Genomic DNA, 21437 nt, shown 5'->3' on the forward strand with positions numbered 1-21437 from the left:
GACTTCCCCAACATCGGGAACAATCTTCCTGCATCTAGCCTGTCCAACCCCTTAAGAATTTTGTACGTTTCTATAAGATCCCCCCTCAATCTTCTAAATTCTAACGAGTACAAGCCAAGTACATGGCATATTGGGCTACTCCCATTTACCTGCATTTAGCCCATCCAAACCCTTCCTATGCATATATCTGGCCAAATGTCTCTTTTAAGTCGTAATTGTGTCCACTTCTATAACTTCTTCTGGCTGCTCATTCCCGATATGGACGACCCTCCAAATGAAAAATTTGTCCCAAAGGTCTCTCTGGTCTTAGAATCCTCTACTCTGGGTCACCTACATGCCACTTAAAATCCCGTCCTTTTATTATTCCCTTCCCTCCTTAACCACTTACATCTTAAAGGAGTTAGCCTAGGATCTCAGAATGCAAGTTCTACAAAGGTGCAAGCCGTTTCCAAGAACGTACACTGTATGAATGTTAGAAACGACATAGCCTCAGCTCACCCTAGAGGTACAACATGGAGCAGGTCATAAATCACGCAGCAAATGGCTCCTGTCAGACTTGCAAAATAAACCCGAACCCTGAGAACAAACACTTACCTATCTCATACAGACACACGTGCTGGATCTCCCGCTGATCCACCGCAAGCTCTAATGCAGTTTGAAATGACGTCAAGGCACTGTTAATTTTACACTGAGGAAGAAAACAAAAAAATGACATCAACTGTCTGCTAAATAAAATCTACCCATACACAAGGACTTTACTTTTCTTCCGTTGTTAGTCTTCTGTTGTTAAGACTGTTCTTTAGCCACTTACATCTTAAACATATCCTCATACAAGCAGTAGCATCATGAACATTGCATTGACAATGTGGTAAAAGATCCCTCTGAACCATTATCAAACAATGTTGGCATCTAGCCACATAATGAGACTATAGATGGTCAAGAGACTTCGTCAGATAGATGTTAAAAGTTTTGGAGATTGCTAGCAACTTCTTGGAGTCTGTGAACACACAGTTGCAAGTTACGACAGTCATAGAGTTAGAGCCATGCAACAGAGAAACAGGCCCTTCGGCCTAACGCGCCATGCTGACCAATATGGCACATCTAAGCCAGTCCCATCTGCCCACGTTTGGACCACATATCTTTAAACCTTTCCTATCAAAATACCTTTCCAAGTGTCTTTTAAATATTATTGCACCCACCTCACCTACCTCTTCTGCCAGCTCCTTCCATATACCCACCACTGTTTGAAAAAAGTTGCCCCTCAGCTTCATTTCCTCTCACCTTAAACCTACGTCCTCTGGTTTTTAATTCCCCTACCCCATCTATCCCCCTCATAAGTTTATACTTAAGATTCTGCTTCTCAATTCCCCACTCTATCTATTCCCCTCATGATTTTATACTTATGCTCTCTGGTTCTCAATTCCCCAAGCCTTTTTATTCTCCTCCTGATTTTATACACCTCTCTAAATCACTCCTGGGCCTCCTGCGCTCCAAGGAATTAAGTCCTAGCCTACCTTACCCTCCCTATAGCTCAGGCCTATGAGTCCTGACAACGTCCTCGTAAATCTCCTCTGCACTCTTCCCAACATCTTTCCTGTAACAGGGTGACCAAAACCGAACACAATACTCCAGATGTGGCCTCACTGACATCTGTTTAGGAGACTAGCCACACCGTTGACTGATAAATACGCTAGGACAATTTGTCCAAAGAGCTCTGCTGCTGCACTGGTCAAAGAACACAGAAAGTATAGAAAATGAACAAAAGACACAAATTGCTTGAGTTACTCAGCGGGTCTGGCAGCATCTCTGGGGAACATGGATAAGTAACGTTTCAGGTCAAGCCCTTCTTCAGAACAGACCGATTGGTTAATATGACAGGCTACATTTGATTAAACAGCCCACAAATGACTACCCAGGTTTGATGCATAAAATAAAATGTACTCTAACACAATTTATGTGAAAAATGTAAATTCATAAATTGAAAACATATTGTTATGAACTAGCATGTCTTAACCATTCTGCGCTGTATTTATAAAGTCTAAAGTAAAGATCGAACTCGGGTCTCTAGTGCTGTGAAGAAATAGTTCTACCAGCTGCATCCCTGTGCTGCCCTTATGTTATTTTGTATTCTTTTCCAGCATTATATTTTAAGCACGTAATATAAAACAAATACCTCCAATCGTTGAATTCGTCCCTTGAAAAACAGAAACAATGAAGAGTCTGGATAAATAGATTCCTTTGTCCGCAGGATTTCCTTTGCTTCCCTCAAACCAGCTTGGGCATCCATGCCGTCCAAAGCAAAGAAAGGACGCACTACTGTATGGTACCACAGCAAGGCTAACCTAGTGGGGAAAGCAGCAGAACAGGAACAGAGGTTTAGGATGTCTGTATACCTTAAATAATCTGTAGTCCCAGACAGCGATCCCAACTTGAAATGCCACACATCCATGTTCTCTCCAGTTGCTGTCTGACCCTTTGAGCCGAACCAGCAGTTTGTGTCCTTTTTAATGAACCAGCATCTGCAATTTTTTGTTTCTACTTTTATACTTTCTGCAGGATACCCTGTATTCACAGCGAGGTTTATCACTATTATTAGTGATAAAATATGGGAGTTGGCATAATAAAAACTGAAAATGCTCAACGCGTCTGCAAGCAACTTGCAACCAGCGATTCTTGCATCAATGGTAGGAACACTCCAAGAAAACATTCAAAGGTACGTGACTTACCTACACTTGGAAAGGCAGGTACTGATTAGAGAACAACAACCTGGTTCTGTTCTTGAGAAAACCCCTAAACCTCTCAATAACTTGACTGAAATACTTTGAAGAATGGGGTACAGTAGATGTTGTCCACACGGACTTCAGTCAGGCCTTTGACAATGTCCTGTATGGTGGACTGGTCCAAAAGAGATTAGCTGGTAAGGTACATGGTTCCCTGAAAGGGGCAACACAGATAGACAGGACAGCAATGAAAGCATTGGGAAAGTTTGCCTTTATCAGTCAGGACATTGGGTATAGGAGTTCGGATTTGACTTTATAGCTGTACAAATTGCAGGTGAGTTCACTGTTAGAGGACGGTGTGCAGTTCCGGTCATTAGCTATAGCAAAAATGTCATGCAGCTGGAAGGGGTGAAGAAAAGATTCACCAGGATATTACTGGGACTGAAGGGTCTAATATCCTTATGTCAGGAAGGCCACTAATTTAAAGCTAAGACCTGTGGAAATAATGCAGAATTGAAGATAGACACAAAATGGTGGAGTAACTCAGCAGGTCAGGCAGCATCTCTGGAGGAAAAGATTAGGTGACTTTTCGGGTCGGAACCCTTCTTCAGATCCCACCCGAAACATTACCTATTCTTTTTCTCCAGAGATGCTGCATGAGCCTCTGGGTTACTCCACTATTTTGTGTCTATCTTCAATATAAACCAGTACCTGCAGTTCCTTCCTACTACGCATAATGCAGAATTGAGAGAGGTTGATGTAGATGCTGGTTGGTGTGCGGGTGATGGGCAGATGGAGTAGGTGGGAGAGAGGAAAGAAACTTGGCATTACCCGCCTGTGGGAGAGGGAGGTGGGGAGTAGGAAAGAAGCGGGTATGGGGGAGGACCAGGGTGGATCAGGAGAGGAGGAAAAGGGATAAAGGAAGCGGGTTCCTGATAATGGAGAAGTCAATGTTTATGCCGTGGGTTTGCAGACTACCCAGTGATGTGGACTAGCCTCCAACAGCCACAATAGGTGTCCTCTATGCCATCTAAAATATCACATGATTAACTAAGTTGCGATGATAAAGTTGCCCAGGTAACTATTCTCCTTCATAACACCTGATCTTTGACAAAATATCGAACAAAGCCAGTGGTTCTCCTAGTCGAGATAGAAAAACTAGATTGCACTAAATTATTTCTTGAAACATCCCATCTGTATATGGCAGTGGCAGGAAGAATACTGAAACCTGATAATGATACTGTAACATGGAATTTACATCTTCACCCATATAAGAAGGTAAAGTAGAAATAGATTTATAAAAACCAAAATGCAAAGTGTTGGAGGAAGACAAGCGGGCCAGGAAGCATCTGTGGAGCAAATGGCAGATAACATTTAAGGCCGGGGGGGTAAAAGCTTGAGACAAACCTGCAGGATTTTTGAGGGGAGGCAAAACGAGCCAGTTGGTGTACACTACATGTAGACATCCAACAAAAATATTGCTAACATGTTACACAAGAGGCTTGACACAAAAAAACAATATGAGTTTGGGTGATATGCATTAGAGTGGAAAAGGACTGATTAATAATCAGAAAACCAATAGGATAAAAAAATGGATTAAATAATTTTCAGTGTGATCAGCTATCAATCACAGTAAACCCAAAGATCACCATTTGTACACCAAGCATTTAATACTTGTATCAATATTTAGATCAGGGGTCTCCAAACTATGCCCCATCCGGCCCACCACAAGATTTTACCCAGCCCGCAACAAGCTCTTAACACGTTCCGTGCAGCGGGCTATTTAGCGGGTTCTGTGCTAGCGCAGCTTTAGAGAAAGCGCGGAAACAGGCCCTTCGGCCCATTGAAGCGATGCCCGTATGCACTAGCACTATCCTACACACACTCAGGACAAATCCAATTAACCTGCAAACGTGGAGTGTGGGAGGAAACCAGAGCACTTGGAGAGAACCCACCACACAGTTGGCGGCAGGGCCGGCCAGGATAGGTGTGTAGCGGTGTGTAGAGGAGGGTTCCCACTGGCGGCGCTGGCGGAGACCTGGTCAAAGGGTCCAGGTCAGTGCAGCGCCCCGGAGCAGGAGCTGTTCACGGGTCCCCCCCCCCCCGGTGTGGGCGACCCGTGAACAGCTCCCGCTCCGGGGCGCCGCACTGACCTGGACCCTTTGACCAGGTCTCCGCCAGCGCCGCCAGTGGGAACCCTCCTCTCCTCCCTCTCTCTCCTTTTTCACCCTTCTCTCTCGCTCTCTCGCCCCTCTCTTCCCCCCCTTCTCTCTCTCCAGCCCTGCGAAGATCGGTGGATCGGTAGCCGGCTCTGTGTGAGAGGGAGAGAAGGAGAGTAGAGTGTGAGAGAGCCTGTGTATGTGAGCGTGTGTGGGTGTGTGTGTGTGTGTGTGTGTGTGTGTGTGTGTGTGTGTGTGTGTGTGTGTGCGCGCGCGTGTGTCACCGTGTGTGTGTGTCCGTGTGTGTGTGTGAGTCCGTGTCGTGTGTGTGTGTGCGTGTGCGTGTGCGTGTGTGACTTCTTTATTTATTCCTACGGCCTGCAAAATGTGACCCTCATGCTGAAAAGTTTAGAGGCCCCTGATTTAGATGAGGAAACTAGGTGCAATGTATCGAAGCTTGCTCACAATACAAAACCAACTGGCAAGGCAAGCTGGGAGGAGTAGTTAAAGAGACTGTAAAGGAATATGGTCAGACTAAGTAAATGGGGAAGTAGCAACCAACAGTAATTTTTTTACATGGTGAAATACTAGGAAATGGCACTCAAACACCCGAGTGCACGTGTGGAGATTTTGAAGAGAGCGTGCAGATACAGTCAACAATTAGGAAAGCAAATGATTTGATAGCTTTAATAGTAGAAGGATGGGAATGCAAGAGTCATGCTTCAATTAATTAGAGCATTTCAAGATTACTGATTATTGTTTACATATTTGGTGTCCTTCACCAAGGTAGGATATTTTGACATTATGATTTGAACATGTATCATTTCATTCTTGCTTTGGAGAGGGTGCAGAGGAGGTTCACCAGGTTACTGTCTGGATTAGAGGGTATTAACGATGAGAAAGGTTGGGTTGCTTTCTCTGGAGTGTCAGAGGTTGAGGGGAGACCTGACAGAAGTTTATAAAATTATGAGCCATGGATTGGGGGAGTCAGCACCTATCTCACAGGCTAGAAATGTGAAAGACTAGAGGGTATTGCTTAAGGTCAGAGATGTTGATTTTGTAGGAAGCATGTACAAGTTTATTTTTGTCTTGCACAGAATGGTGGATGCATGGAACACACTGCCAGGTGGTGGAGGCAGGTACAATAATGATGTTTAAGAGGTTTTTATAAAGGGACATGGATGTGCAGAGAGTGAAGGGATATAGATCACATGCAGACCGAGGTGATCAGTTCAGAGATTAAATTCAGCACTGATATTGTGGGCCGAAGGGCCTGTTCCTCTGTATGTTCTAAATGCAAAGTACCACTTTCTATTGTGAAGCTCAAAAGTAAAAATACTTATACACCTACTCACGTAGCTAACGGGGCCTTCATGTCCTTACTTTCACTGGCATACATTAGCGAAGACAATCCCTGTAGACGGTCTCCAGGAAACCCCAGCAAGTTGATGATTTTCAGCAGGTTAGGAGGCACCATTGAAATGCAGAGATGAAAGAGCCCATAGCCAAAGCTGACAGCACCTTTCAGTCTGCTCAGAGACTCTTGGTGCAAAGACATAGCAGGAATATGATTATCATTTGCCCGATCTGATGTCAGCGATTCTTGAGATCTTTTCTTATGCATTAGCTGTAGAGCATCAATTTCACTGTAACATTTATTATAAATTTTCCATGCTTTTCGGAGGATCCATCCACCTTTAATATATGCTATGATTTGAAAGAGAAAGAATATGTCAATTGCAACACTTGATTTTAAATGCCAGTATTTATTATCCAGTTCAACAGCTGGTAGTGAGCTGACCTTTTCAACCAATTCAGTGCTTCATCCACTGCCTGTTATGCTGATTCAAATGCTCAATTTGATGCTGAGAGTCAGAGCATAGGAACAGGCCCTTCGGCCCACTTTGTTCATGACGATCAAGTTGCCACACTGAGCCCATGCCCCATCTGCCCACATTTGGCCCATATCCCTCTAAACCTTTCCTATCCATGTACCTATCCACATGTATTTTAAATGTCTCAACTATTTCCTCTGTTAGCTCGTTCCATATACCCACCACCCTTCGAGTGAAAAACCTTCCCCTCAGGATCCTATTAAATCTTTCCCCTCTCACCTTAAACCTGTGTCCACTAGTTCTTGATTCCCCTGGTCTGGGTAAAAGACTGTGCATTCACCTTATTCATTCCCCTCTTTTTTTTTGTAAACCTGCATCAACAATTGCTTGTATCTCTACCTGAGAGTTCCTGCTTCACAAAAGACAGTACAGCAAGGTAGACCTGGCAGTCAGCAATGATGATTTGCCTTTGGAGTCTATTAACGTCTAAAGCTGTTGGCCTCTGCATATCAACCTGATGAAGAGAAGAAAAACAAAGGTTAATCAGGTAATTCTCATCAGACACAAACTTCAACAAAGCCAGAGAAATTAGGGAACACACACGTTTATTGCCTCCTCCACTGGCCTTACAGCTGCCATCAATATATATATTTTGTTCTTTTGTACCTTGGAAATTACACTAGCTCAGTTTTCTAATCCAAAATGGCTCTGAAGAAAGGATTAATCAGGGGAATATAAAATAAATCTATCCTTCAATTGATTCACAAAAGATTCAGTTGCGAATGAGCAATTTAAATTGATAGTTTAAATAACAATCTTTGGATATAGGATATTTGGCAATCTTTGGATATAGGATATTTGGCAAATTCAAAACATGATAGAAAACAATAAGCCAGTTTCGTATTCTGAGGAAGGAATCATGGGATTTGTCAAAGGTTATCGTGATAAAGAAAAAGCGAACGAAGCGCTGGCTGTATAAACCGTGAATAAATTGTTAACTATTCGGCCAATTAATTAATCTAGAATTCTGTCAACTCAAATGTGGACAGGCGTCGCTCGTTTATGAACATTAATTCAATCTTATTTCTATCTCACTTCACAAATCCACCCTCTTGAATTCCGCAGAACCTCTCCCGGCAGCGTTGGAGGACATTCTCTCTCTCTCTCTCTCTAGTTTAATCGATATTTGATAGGGTAATCGGTACCCCGTTAATTACCATGTAGGAAGGAACTGCAGATGCTGGTTTACACCGAAGGTAGACACAATGTGCTGGAGTAACTCAGCGGGACAGGCAGCAGAAAAGGAACAGGTGACTTTTCATGTTCTCCAGAGATGTTGCCTGACCCGCTGAGTTACTGCAGCATTTTGTGTGTATCCCGATTGATGACTGGAGCTCGGCTTTCGCCGGCACCGAGGGGGTTAACCAACAGACACTGGATAAGGCGAGAGGTGCAGTTGAGGTCCCTGGCCCGTCGGGGAACGGGTTCCTCGGGAGTTGGAGCAAAGTTGAGCTGTAGTTAGCGCTTCTTCTCCGGGCTGGCTGTACGGTGGTGGGACCGCCACTGTTCCGGGCTAGTGTCCCGTCAGTCCAGGGGTCACCCTGGACATCTCCAGCTGACCCCCCGGACAGGCATGGGACAATCAGGAGGGGACGGTAGTGGGACTCCACTCACAAATCTGCCTCCTGGGGTTATGCAGGAGAGGGGTGCGTGGTTCACCCCTGTATAATAACCCTGCATAACCCGGGAGGGCAGCCAGAGTGAGAATGAACCCATACACACAGGCTGAGGGGGACCGGACCATGATTCATCTGTTGGGACAGTGGGGAATAGGAGGCAGGGGAGAGAGGGGGGGGGGCGAAGATAGAGAGATAGGTAGAGAGAGAGAGGGATAGAGGGAGGGAGAGAGAGAGAGAAAGAGAGAGGGAGAGAGAGAGAGAGAGAGAGAGAGAGAGAGAGGGAGAGAAAGAGGGAGAGAGGGGATGAGAGAGAGAGAGAGAGAGGGTTCCTATCCATGCCCATGTCCAAATGTCTTTCAAAATGCTGTTATACCTGCCTTATTAACTTCCCCACCAGACACTGTGTGAAAAATGTTGAACCTCAGGTTCTTATTAAATCTTTCCCCTCTCACCTAAGCCCCCTAGTTCTTTTTGGTACCGAAATTTGGTCCCAGACAACTTTCCTTCCGCACCTCAACCTCACCGCAGGTGTCCAGCCTCCCTGCGTCCTCCGATGATTTACCTTTACCTAGTTAGATGCCCTGATGGGCAGTCACGGTGGCGCAGCAGTAGCGTTGCTGCCTTACAGCAAAAATGCAGCACCGGAGACCCGGGTCCGATCCAGAACGTCTGTACGGAGTTCATACGTTCTCCCTGTTACCTGCGTGGGCTTTCTCCGAGATCCTCGATTTCCTCCCACATTCCAAAGCCATACAGGTTCGTAGGTTAATTGGCTTGATAAATGTAAAAATTGTCCAGTATAAAATTGTCCACCTTCCAGTATAGTCCCTGGTGCTCTTCGGAAGGTACAGGTACAAGATGAGAAAATCATTTTTTGCACAGAGAGTGGTGAATCTGTGGAATTCTCTGCCACAGAAGGTAGTTGAGGCCAGTTCATTGGCTATATTTAAGAGGGAGTTAGATGTGGCCCTTGTGGCTAAAGGGATCAGGGGGTATGGAGAGAAGGCAGGGATGGGATACTGAGTTGGATGATCAGCCATGATCATATTGAATGGCGGTGCAGGCTCGAAGGGCCGAATGGCCTACTCCTGCACCTATTTTTCTATGTTTCTAAGATCAATTTGGTTTAGGGACACAGCACGGAAACAGGCCCTTCAGCCCACCAAGTCCACGCCAATCACCAATTCGCACTTATTCTACATTATCTCACTTTCTCAATTTTCAGAGGCCAATTAACCGGCGAACCCGCACATCTTTGGAATATGGAGGAAACCAACGTTATATTGCACAGGGAGAACGTGCAAACTCCACAGACAGTGACCCAGGTCAGAGTCGATCCCGAGGCTTGGAAATGGCCAGATTTCCCCCACCACATGGGGGAAAGCTCACGAAATAAACCAGCTCCAATTGACGCATTTCACAATACATCATTAACAACTGCACTCCATGGCGTTTGATGCTTTGTAATATCTTGGTTCTAGTTTGTACTCTAAAGGCCTTTCTCTTGCTGTGAATAGTCCCCGCCATCTGGCATGTCATCACCTCCGCCCAAACTCCAATATTAATGCCGAGAAATTGGCCCTCTGACGCACGCTTTTGTCACATGCAGTTTGTGCATGTTAGATTGTCTCTGCTGAGATTTCTGCATGGACCAGTGGAGAAGGGAGAAATAGTGTTGTGAACTCCAGTAGCAATTCAACAGCGCTTGCAGCACCGGAGAACCGGGTTCAATCCTGATTACGGATGAATCGCAGGTCTGCATACACGCAGCAGCTCAGCTGCCGAGAATGTTTATCTCGAGTGTCCTATGACCTGGCCATGCGCAGTACAAATACCACACTTGCTTATTCATCTTGCTCACTTATGCATTGCAAGGCTTCTTCCACTAATTAAACATTATAGATAATCAATTATTCAACACTACGTTGAATATGGAAACATTGATCAGGTTTTTGTTCCAGTACAAGGTGCTTGAATTTTTCAGTGCTGGATAAGAACTGGACACATCAGTGAAGGCCCAGTTGGGTGAGGTGGGGGGAGGGTGGGGGACATTTAAAAAAAAAAAATTCAGTAATAGAGCCGGTGATATTGTCAACGATGCAAAATTGACATTTCTATTTGCATTTCAGGAAAGTAGCATGTAATTTTCAAACTCCACATATGGGATACTAACCAACCACATGCAGACATAATGGTAACAGGTAGCAAGCTATAATAATATGCTGACATCCTAAGTCATGCTCTAGTCTTTACTTTAGAGATACAGAACGGATACAAGCCCTTTAGCCCATCGAGTCTGCACCAACCAGCAATCACCCCGTACACTAGCAGTAATCTACACATAAGGGACAATTTACAATTTAACCGAAGCCAATTAACCTGCAAACCTGCATATCTTAAAGCAAGACTCCAGTCTGGAAAGACTGGAACCTTTCCCACCCACCACTCTCCAATCACCACTTCACACCCAATTACCCACACCCTCCGTGCAGCACAACATCACTTCTCAATCATCAACAATAAAAATAGACGTGGAGAGGCTGTTCCGATGGCAGAAAAGCCGGAAATCTCCAGGACCGAACAATGTTTCCCCCTCTACTCTCAAGCTCCGTGCCGAACAACTGGCACCAGTCTACACAGACATTTTCAACCAGTCCCTGCAAACCTGTACTGTCCCTGCCTGCTTCAAAGTCTCCACTATTGTCCCTGTATCCAAAAAGGCAAGGATTACTGGTCTTAATGCCTACAGGCCTGTTTACTGACCTCTGTAGTCATGAAGACCCTTAAAAGGCTTGTTCAAGGTCAAGCTGAAAAATATCACAAACCCCCCCCTGCTGGACTCTCTGCAGTTTGCATATCAGGCCAATAGATCTGTGGATGACGCAGTCAACCTGGGCCTGCACTTCATACTCCAGCACCTAGACTGCCAGGGGACCTAGGCGAGGATTTTGTTTGTTGATTTTAGCTCTGCATTCAACACCATTGTGCCAGAGCTACTACACAACAAACTTTCTAAGTTGACTGTGCCTGAATTTTTCAGTGCTGGATAAGAACTGGACACATCAGTGAAGGCCCAGTTGGGTGAGGTGGGGGGAGGGTGGGGGACATTTAAAAAAAAAAAAATCAGTAATAGAGCCGGTGATATTGTCAACGATGCAAAATTGACTGACTCTGTCAGTGGATCACCAGCTTCCTGACAGACAGGAAGCAGCATATGAGGCTGGGAAAGCACATCTCGGACCCGCAAACCCTCAGCATAGGAGCACCGCAAGGCTGCGTACTCTCTCCTCTCCTCTACTCTCTCTACACCAACCCCCACTGACTCCTCTGTCAAGCTTCTCAAGTTTGCGGCCGACACAACCCTGATTGGACCGATCCAGGATGGGGAGTAATCTGCCTACAGACAGGAAGTATTACAGCTGGCGTCCTGGTGCCATCGCAACAACCTAGAGCTCAATGCATTTAAGACAGTGGAATTGATTGTAGAATTTGGGAGAACTCCCCCTCCCCTCGCCCCACTCACCATCAACAACACCACAGTCACATCTGTGGAGTCTTTTAAATTCCTGGGAACCATCATCTCAGACTCCACAGTCAAAAAGGCACAACAGAGGATGTACTTTCTGCGGCAGCTAAGGAAGCACAATCTGCACAGGCAATGATGGTCCAATTCTATACGGCCATCATAGAGTCTGTCCTCACCTTCTTCATCATGGTCTGGTTTGGCTCAGCCACCAAGCACGACACCTGGAGGCTGCAGCGAATTGTCTGATCAGCTGAGAAGGTTATAGAAACATAGAAAATAGGTGCAGAAGTAGGCCATTCGGCCCTTCGAGCCTGCACCCCCATTCAATATGATCATGGCTGATCATCAAATTCAGTTATTGGCTGCAACCTTCCCTCCATTGACGAACTGTACACTGCAAGGGCCAGAAAGCGAGTGGGTAAGATCATCTCTGACCCCTCTCACCCTGGCCACAAACTCTTTTAATCACTTCCATCTGGAAGGCGACTCCGGACTGTCAAAGTTGCGACAGCCAGACATAAAAACAGCTTTTTTCAACGAGTAGTAGATCTACTCAATAACCAAAAATCTGGAGCCTCCTTTTGCTCTGGTATTTTATTTAATTCACATATTTTATTATTAATGTTTAATGTTTTATGTATCATTCTTAACTGTCACTGTATGTCATGTTGTCACTTGTGGGGGGAGCACCAAGGCAAATTCCTTGTATGTGAATACTTGGACAATTCATTCATTCATTCATTCATTCATTCATCTTTGAAATGTGGCAGGAAACCGGTGCACCCAGAGAAATCCCTTGTGGTTGCAGGGGGAATGTACAAACTCTGTATAGACATCACACATAGTTACGATAGAACCTGGGTCTCTGGTGCTATAAGGCAGCAACTCTTCTGCTGCGCCACTGTGTCACCCTATTCTTACCTTACTATTTTTTATTTCATTGCAACATTAGAGCCTTACAGCACGGAAACAAGACCTGTCAGCCCACCACGGCTGTGCCGAGCAAGTTGGAATACTGGGCTAGTCTCAATTGCCTGCATTTGGCCCATAGTCCTCTAAATCCTTCCTTCCCCTAGCAACCACATGTGGACAGATGTCCCACAGCTCAACAAATAACAGGCAGGCTATATTACTCACAGAATCATACCTTCTCACCTTTAAACTCACAGTAGGTGAAGTGTGTAGCATCTACACAGGCAGTGTAGTTACTCGCCCAAGCTACTCCAGCAGCATCCCTCACTATAATGAAGGAGAAAAGCAGGTGGTACACCGTCACCTGCAAGTTCCCCTCCACGCCAAACATTGTTCTGACTAAAATATATCGTTGGCCCTTCATCGGTGCATGCGTCACACAGACCAGACTCCCCACTATCATCTCCATCTACACTTCACGCTGCCTCGGGAAAGCAGCCAACATAATCAAAAGACTTGTCCCACCCTGCTCATTGCTTGTTCTCCTCACTTTCATCCGGTAGAAGGTGCAGAAGCTTGAAAGTCCATTCCACCAGACTCAGGTACAGCTTCTTCACATGTTATCAGGCTTCTGAATGGTCCTTCAATAAGCTAGGGTACTGTTTGATTCATCTTCAACTGATTACCAGGAAGCCCATTCAAATTAGTCAGGACAGGTCTTTACGCAGCACCGTTGACTGCATGTACGTATCTCAGAGGCACTTGTAACAGAAGTTGTTAATCATAGAGCTCTATAGCACGGAACTGGACCCTTCGGCTCACCTTGTCCAGACTGAACAAGTTGGCATTCTGTGCTTTTTCCAGTTGCCTGCATTGGACCTATATCCCTCTAAACGCTTCCTGTCCATATATCTGTCCAAATCTTTCAAAAGTCATAATTGTATCCGCTTCTATCGTTACCTCTGGCAGCTCTTTCCAAATACAGGCTAACTTCTGATTGAAAAAGTTACCCCCCAGGGTTCCTCTTACAGTGCATTCAGAAAGTATTCAGACCCCTTCACTTTTTCCACATTTTGTTACGTTACAGCCTTATGGATTCAATTCATTTTTCTTATCATCAATCTACACACAATACCCCAGAATGAAGAAGCGAAAACAGATGTTTTGAAATGTTTGCAAAATATCACATTTAAATAAGTGTACAGACCTTTTGCTTTGACACTCAAAATTGAGCTTAGGTTCATCCTGTTTCCATTGATTATCCTTGAGATGTTTCTACAGCTTGATTGGAGTCCACCAGTGGTAAATTAAATTGATTGGACATGATTTGGAATGGCACACACCTGTCTATATAAGGTCCCGCAGTTGACAGCATGTCAGAACAAAAACCAGGCCATGAAGACGAAGGAATTGTCCGTAGACCTTTGAGACAGGATTGTGTCGAGACACAAATCTGGGGAAAGGTATAAAACAATTTCTGCAGCATTGCAAGTCCCGAAGAGCACAGTGGCCTCCGTCATTCTTAAATGGAAGAACTTTGGAACCACCAGGACTCTTCATAGAGTTGGCCGCCCGACCAAACCGGGCAATCGATAGAGAAGGTCCTTGGTCAGGGAGGTGACCAAGAACCCGATGGTCACTCTGACAGAGCTCCAGAGTTCCTCTGTGGACATGGGAGAACCTTCCAGAAGGACAACTATATCTGCAGCACTCCACCAATCAGGCCTTTATGGTAGAGTGGCCAGGCGGAAGCCACTCCTCAGTAAAAGGCACATGACAACCCGCTTGGAGTTTGCCAAAGGGCACCTAAAGGACTCTCAGACCATGAGACCTGATCTGATGAAACCAAGATTGAACTCTTTGGTCTGAATGCCAAGCGTCACGTCTGGAGGAAGCCAGGCACCACTCATCACGATGAAGCATGGTGTGGGGATGTTTTTCAGCGGCAGAAACAGCGGGAGACTAGTCAGGATCGAGGGAAAGATGAACGGAGCAAAGTACAGAGAGATCCTTGATGAAAACCTGCTCCAGAGCGTTCTGGACCTCAGACTGGGGCGTAGGTTCACCTTCCAACAGGACAATGACCCTAAGCACACAGCCAAGACAACGCATGAGTGGCTTTGTGACAAGTCTGTGAATGTCCTTGAGTGGCCCAGACAGAGCCCGGACTTGAACCCAATCGAACATCTCTGGAAGGACCTGAGAATAGCTGTGCATCGATGCTCCCCATCCAACCTGACAGAGCTTGAGAGGATCTGCAGAGAAGAACGGGAGAAATTATCCAAATACAACTGTGCCAAGCTTGTAGCGTCATACCCAAGACTTGAGGCTGTAATTGCTGCCAAAGGTGCCTCAAAGTACTGAGTAATGCGTCGGAATACTAATGCAAATGTGATATTTCAGTAATTTCCTTTTAATTACTTTGCAAAAATTTCTAAACACCTGTTTTTTATTATGGGGTATTGTGTGTAGATTGATGATAAAAAAAAAGAATTTAATCCATTTTAGAGTAAGGCTGTAACGTAACAAAATGTGGAAAAAGTAAAGGGGTCTGAATACTTTCTGAATGCACTGTAAATCCCCTCTCACCTTAAGCCTGTGGTCTCTCGATTTAGAATCCTCTACCTGGGATAAAAGACTGAGCATTCACTTTATCTTCATGATCTTGTACACCTCAATAAGGTCACCATTCAGCCTCTGCTTTCCAAAGATAAAATTCCTAGCCTATCCAACCTCTCCCTGTAACTCAAGCCGAGAAACCCAGGGAACATTCTGGCGAATCTCCTTTGTATCCTTTCAATATTCTCCCTACTATTTGGCTTAAGCTGCAATACAATGTACTCACGTTTTTTTTAATTTTATTCCTGATTGTTTCAATGACGCCTGCTTCATTACTTTCACACAGTTTTTCTGTGCTTTTTAAATCATCACAAGCCAGCTGCATTTTTTCATCTTCAAAGGTCATCATGGCGTTCTGAAATATAAAGTCTGCATTACTCTTTCCTCTTCTGACATGATTAGCGACAAGCTTAGCTTCAATCACAATAAATACAAGTCCAAAAGGTCAGTCTTGTTAACAGTTATTTCAAAAGTGCACCGTAATCAACATTAGTGTACTCAGTGATTTGATATTGTACAATTGCTCTATAATTCCTTAGTAAAAGGAATTACAGGTGCACAACCTTTTATCCGAAAGCCTTGGGACCAGACACTTTTCGTAATTCAGAATTTGTCGGTCTTCGGAATGGAAATTTTTTAGCGTAGATTTTAATGGCTGGCTCAGTGGTAGAGTGCTCGGCTGATATACGCAAGGTCGCGAGTTTGCGCCTTGATCCTGGCAGTTACTCGATCGCGAGTTTGAGTCTTCAATGTCGTTTTTCCTTGCAGAATAAATATTTGTATGAAATGCAGTGTAGGAGAGGTGTACTGACTGTGTGGGCAGAACTTTGGAAGTGATTGCCTACCAGTCTAAAAAGCCACTGTGTCTCCCTGTCCCTGGGATAGCAGGGGGGATCAAACAGCACAATACCCCCCTCCCCCTCCAACTCCAGAGGAATCCGCTCCCCGATGGGCCGCTACGGCGACAAGTGGCAGTTTGCCCACAGCCCGAGATGCGCCCCCTCATCCGCCACCCCAAGAACAAGACGTACCTTGCACACCATCAGCTTCTGCCCCTACGTGTTCCTCTGGAGTTGGAGCGGGGCTGGGCTGGAGTTGCTGCTGGCTGTGGGTCTCTGGGATCTCCGTGCTTGCAGTGGGCCTGGGGGTCGGTGGGCAGCGGTGGGAGCTGTGGACCTACGGACCTACCTCCGTGGAGCTAGCCAGCTTCGGAGCGTGGAGAGCTGCGGTGGTGCGCTGCTGCGACCCGACTCCGGTGGATGGTGACACCGGGAGCTCGCGGGTCCCCGGTGGGAGACTGCTTTGCGGGGCACCGGCAGCGGCGACTTCTCCCGCCCGAATTACAGGGTTGAGAGTGACCTGGAGGGCGGCCTTACAACGCCCGGCGCAGCTGTAAATTGCCGCGGACTTGCTAGCGCCCGCCGGGGACTCCAACATCAAGACCGGGGCAGGGCGCTACATCGCCCGGCGTGGCTTTGTGTGGCCGCTCCCCAATGGGCCCCTACGACGCCCCGAGCTGCGCCCCGTCATCCGCAACCCAGGTTCCTCTGTAGTTGGAGTGGGGCTGGGCTGGGCTGCTGTTGGCTGTGGGTCTCTGGGATCTCCGTGCTTGCGGTGGGCCTGGTGGTCGGTGTCCAATTGGTCCTGACGTCTCCGGTGACTGGCACGGTCCTGCTGCAATCGCCGACGTGAAGACAGTGCAAAGCCCCCGCGCCGGTGCAATGGGCGGGGAGCTGGAGAGGGGAGGGAAGGGGTCACACACATGGCCGGGAAGCAGAGGGGCGTAGGTGGGGTGAAACTGAAGGGAGCGACAATCTGCACTGTGTATCGTGAGTCTACCGTGGGAACTTTTTAACTCAGTGGGCAGGCAGCAGCATATTGTCAATTATTAACCCTCCCGCGCAATATACCCTCATCTTCTCTTTTATGAATGGGGATTTAGTTCCCCTTTCTTCGAGGACCGACCGGAGGTTCTGCTGTCACCTCTGCAGGCCGCCCTCGGTGAACGTTTTCAAGGACCTTTCTTCAAGGACCGAAAAAAATGGCCGCTATTCGGAGGTTTTCGTTATTTGGATCTTCGGATAAAAGGTTGTGCACCTGTACTAAAAGGAATAAAACTACCTTCAGAAAATGTACCCTCCTCATTTATTTCTGCGAGACAAATTTATTTGCAAAATTAAATCTCTTGAAGCAATAGTTATGGAAAAGGACGGCACAGGGAGACCAACTGCAAACTGAAAGCAAAAATAAAAAACGCAGAAATACTAGAAATACTTGGGTCAGACATCTGTAGATAGGGAAAAACTGTTAATGATACAGATCGATTACCTTTCATCGGATGAAGTGAAAATAGAAGCAGGTGTTGAGATCAGAGGGGGGAAGAATGGAGTGAACAATGGAAATGTCTGTGGGAGATGAAGTAGTACTATTTGAAAGAAAGTGGTGAAGGCTTGTTAGTCATAACTGATTGATCTTGCGATGCAGAGAGAGAGAGAGAGATAAATGAGAATAGAGGAGAGGGAGAAAGTACAAAGGTTGAGCAGGAGAATAACGTAGTGCAAACTTCATATTTCAGAACACCATACCTTTCTCTGGAACTCATCCCCACACTGGACATCAGGCCAATTTCCCAGTCTCTGGCCTCAGCTTCTCAGGAGATCTTCCCTCCACACAATTCCTAGTTCAGCCCCCTACTTCTATCTTACCACTGCTGCAAACGTATCCATCTTTAAATCCACAAGTGCTAAGTGCTGGAGAAAACTCAGGTCAGGCAACATCTCTAGAGAAGCAAGGTCTAAAGATCCCAACACGAAACGTCATCTATCCATGTTCTCCAGAGATGCTGTCTGACCTGCTGAGTTACTCCAGCACTTTGTGTCTGTCTTCAGTATAAACCAGCAAACTGATTGAATCAGTCTGAAGAAGAGTCCCAACCTTAACATCATCTATCCATGTTTGTCTGACATGCTGAGTTAATACAGCACTTTATATCCTTTTGTGTATTAACCAACATCTGAATCTACAGTCCTGTTTATCGTTAAGTCCACTCCCTTTTATTTGCAACGCCTCTACAAATCCCCCAGCTACAATGAGATAGGTGTTTTTATTCATCACCTCACCTGTGCCTATTGATGCACAGATTGCTCCTTTGGTCCCCAAAGGGTCCAACTCTTTCCCTAGGATCTCTGTTGTTCCTAACAAACTCACAAAATGTTCATCCTTTTGCCTTCCTACATTTTTTTAAATACCCCACTATAACCTCTACACTACTGTCAGCCTCCTAGGTTAGTTTAGTTTAGTTTATTGTCACGTGTACCGAGGTACAGTGAAAAGCCTTTGTTGCGTGCTAACCATTCAGCGGAAAGACAATACACGATTACAATTAAGTCATTCACAGTATACAGATACAGGATAAAGGGAATAATGTGAATAATGTTTAGTGCAAGATAAAGTCCGGTAAAGTCCAATCAAAGATAGTTCATTGTGTCTCCAAAGAGGTAGATAGTACTTCAGGACCGCTCTCTAGTTGTTGGTAGGATGGTTCAGTTGCCCGATAACAGCTGGGAAGAAACTGGCCCGTCCCATTTCACCAGTTCCCTTTTCCCTGACATCCCAGGATTTGTGGTCATATTGTCCATGCCCTTTACAGGAACACGCTGGTCCTGAAATCTCACCATTTCACTTTTGAAAAACTGCCACTTGTCTGATTTATAGACTCACATATGGGTAACAGTTCACAGTCTACTTTTGCTCATGTCTGTCTTATATCATCTTAAAATCCAACTTCCCCCCAATCCAGGACAGACATTTAAATCACAGCTTATCCAGGGGTTATGGGAAGAGCCCAGAAAACTGGCATCGAGACCAACACTCTTATTCAATGACAGAGCAGGTTCTCGGGATTAATGGCCTGATCCTGCTTCTCATGAGACAAATGACCTTGTACTGCGATTCCATGAAGATTCAACAAGCCAAGTACACAAAACAAAACACTGCAGATCCTGGGCACTGTATAATTGCAGGATGCTTTCATTAGTTTAGCATGCTGGTAACATGACATTTGAAGTTAAACTCATAACTGTGGATGGCTCAATTGTAACCATTGTTTGTCTTTCTGCTGACTGGCAAGCATGCAACAAAAGCATTTCACTGTACCTCGGTACGGACAACAATAAAATAAACTCAACTAACTATTGAGCCTTGCAAAACATTTCAAGATAAACAATAATATCACACTTTCCTTTCAATTCTGTTTTCTTTATTTTAGCCAAATGTCAGGAATTCAAATTTGGATCCCTTTAATAAATTCTCGTCAATGCAGCTCAACAGTATGTTTGAAATTAACGTGAGCACATGTAAAATTTTCATTAAGGAACCCTGTGAGCGAAGTACGACATGTTGAGGTTGCATTGCCATCAATTTCCATTACTGCAAAAGCATGCCCTTTGGCCAAACAATGAGCTACAATATAAAAATATAACCGTGTTAGGAAAAGACAAGTTGAGACAAATGTACCACGTAATGAAGTAAAGATGGGAGATAATAGTTAATCGTCAGGAGGGAATATATTGTCAATCTTTTCAAACAGACTATCTTTAATCGGTCTTTATCTTGCACTAAACGTTATTCCTTTTATCATGTATTCGTACTCTGTGGAAGATTTGATTGTAACCAGGTATCGTCAGTCTTTCCGCATGCCGCGAAAAAAGCTTTTCACTATATCTCGGTACACACGACAATAAACAAAATCTAAACTAAAACTAAACTGGGATGGCAAAGCATGGTGTACAAACATAGCCACCAGTTTCTCAAAGTCTAAAGCATGGAGGAATAAATTAAAATAACTGAAGCACTTGCCCATTTCCAGGAGTTTACTCTGGTACAAAGCTGAGGGACCAGATGTGAGAGGCAACCAGTCCCACACTTTAACACATCACACCTCTGCCACAGAGCTCAATGGTAGGTCCAATGGCAAAGCAGACGAGTTGATGTGCTGGCATCTGATCTCTATCATGTCTTCCACTTCTGCCTTTCATTGGACATGCACGGAAACTCAAAACACTTAAGATTCTCCATGGAACCGACAGCTTTCTGTCAGCTCCATATATTTGCTTGTATATTTAAGAGTAAACCTTAATTGGCACAACAGATAATGGGTTTAATCAAAATAGGGCATTTAAACATACAACATCAAAACACCTCCAAGTCAATTTTAAATGACTAAAAATGAAATAGAGATCGACTTAGATTAAAATGCAGTATACAGATCGAAATACACAGTCCAAAGAAGAATCCCGCCCAAAAATATAACCTATCCATGTTCCCCAGAGATGCTGCCTGACCTGCTGAATTACTCCAGCACTTTGAGTCATTTTTTCTAAACCAGCATCTGCAGTTCCTTGTGTCTACATAGATTGATTATCTATAGTTAGACTGAAGTACTATACAGTCACCGGTGGTAAATTTAAAACAAAACAAAGAAACTTTCAAAACATTAAACTTATTTTCCAAAACTCCCAAAAATGAAGAATTCACCAAGGGGTAGAGTGACCACTCTGGCCCATTCAAGCTGTGTTGAATAAAGTTTAGCTAAATTGCACAATCTTGCACCAGATGCAGCAACAGGGGGAACCAGCAGCAAGGAAACAGCCCCATGAAATGGAAACACAAAGCCTTGGCGTGGTTAGGACATATCGAAATATCCAATTTTTATTAACAGCAACACTTGCCACAATATAACGAATCAAGGCCAGTACTGCAGCAGAATGCCATTACTCTTTATTTAAGGAGGGAAATTATTAAACAAACACTGCTTTTGTATGATTACTCACCAAAAAACTAACAAAACTCGCTCCAAAGCTCATTAGAGGGCTGTTGTTCCTGAAAAATACATGAAATTGCTTAGAATTAGGAACAATACTACTCATTGTAACATCAACTCATATTTGTAACAAACAAATTATCTTACACATAAATATTTTTTAATG

The 21437-nt window shown here is 44.8% G+C and overlaps 1 protein-coding gene across 3 annotated transcripts in view; it reads right to left on the minus strand.

Annotated features, from left to right (window-relative positions):
- Window positions 1–21437, minus strand: part of ttc39c (tetratricopeptide repeat domain 39C) — a 58156-nt gene that overhangs the window by 19327 nt on the left and 17392 nt on the right. Inside the window, exons 2-7 of one of the 3 annotated variants that reach the window (XM_033019522.1) lie at window positions 21282–21330; window positions 15677–15805; window positions 7114–7228; window positions 6235–6586; window positions 2174–2342; window positions 595–688 (exon numbers count right to left, since the gene is read on the minus strand). In XM_033019522.1, coding sequence (XP_032875413.1) covers window positions 595–688; window positions 2174–2342; window positions 6235–6586; window positions 7114–7228; window positions 15677–15805; window positions 21282–21330 — 908 coding nt within the window. The remainder of the gene's footprint in view (window positions 1–594; window positions 689–2173; window positions 2343–6234; window positions 6587–7113; window positions 7229–15676; window positions 15806–21281; window positions 21331–21437) is intronic. The other 2 variants (XM_033019523.1, XM_033019525.1) reach the window with 2 other exon arrangements.

The sequence above is a fragment of the Amblyraja radiata genome, chromosome 4, assembly GCF_010909765.2.
Source record: "Amblyraja radiata isolate CabotCenter1 chromosome 4, sAmbRad1.1.pri, whole genome shotgun sequence".
Lineage (NCBI taxonomy): Eukaryota > Metazoa > Chordata > Chondrichthyes > Rajiformes > Rajidae > Amblyraja > Amblyraja radiata.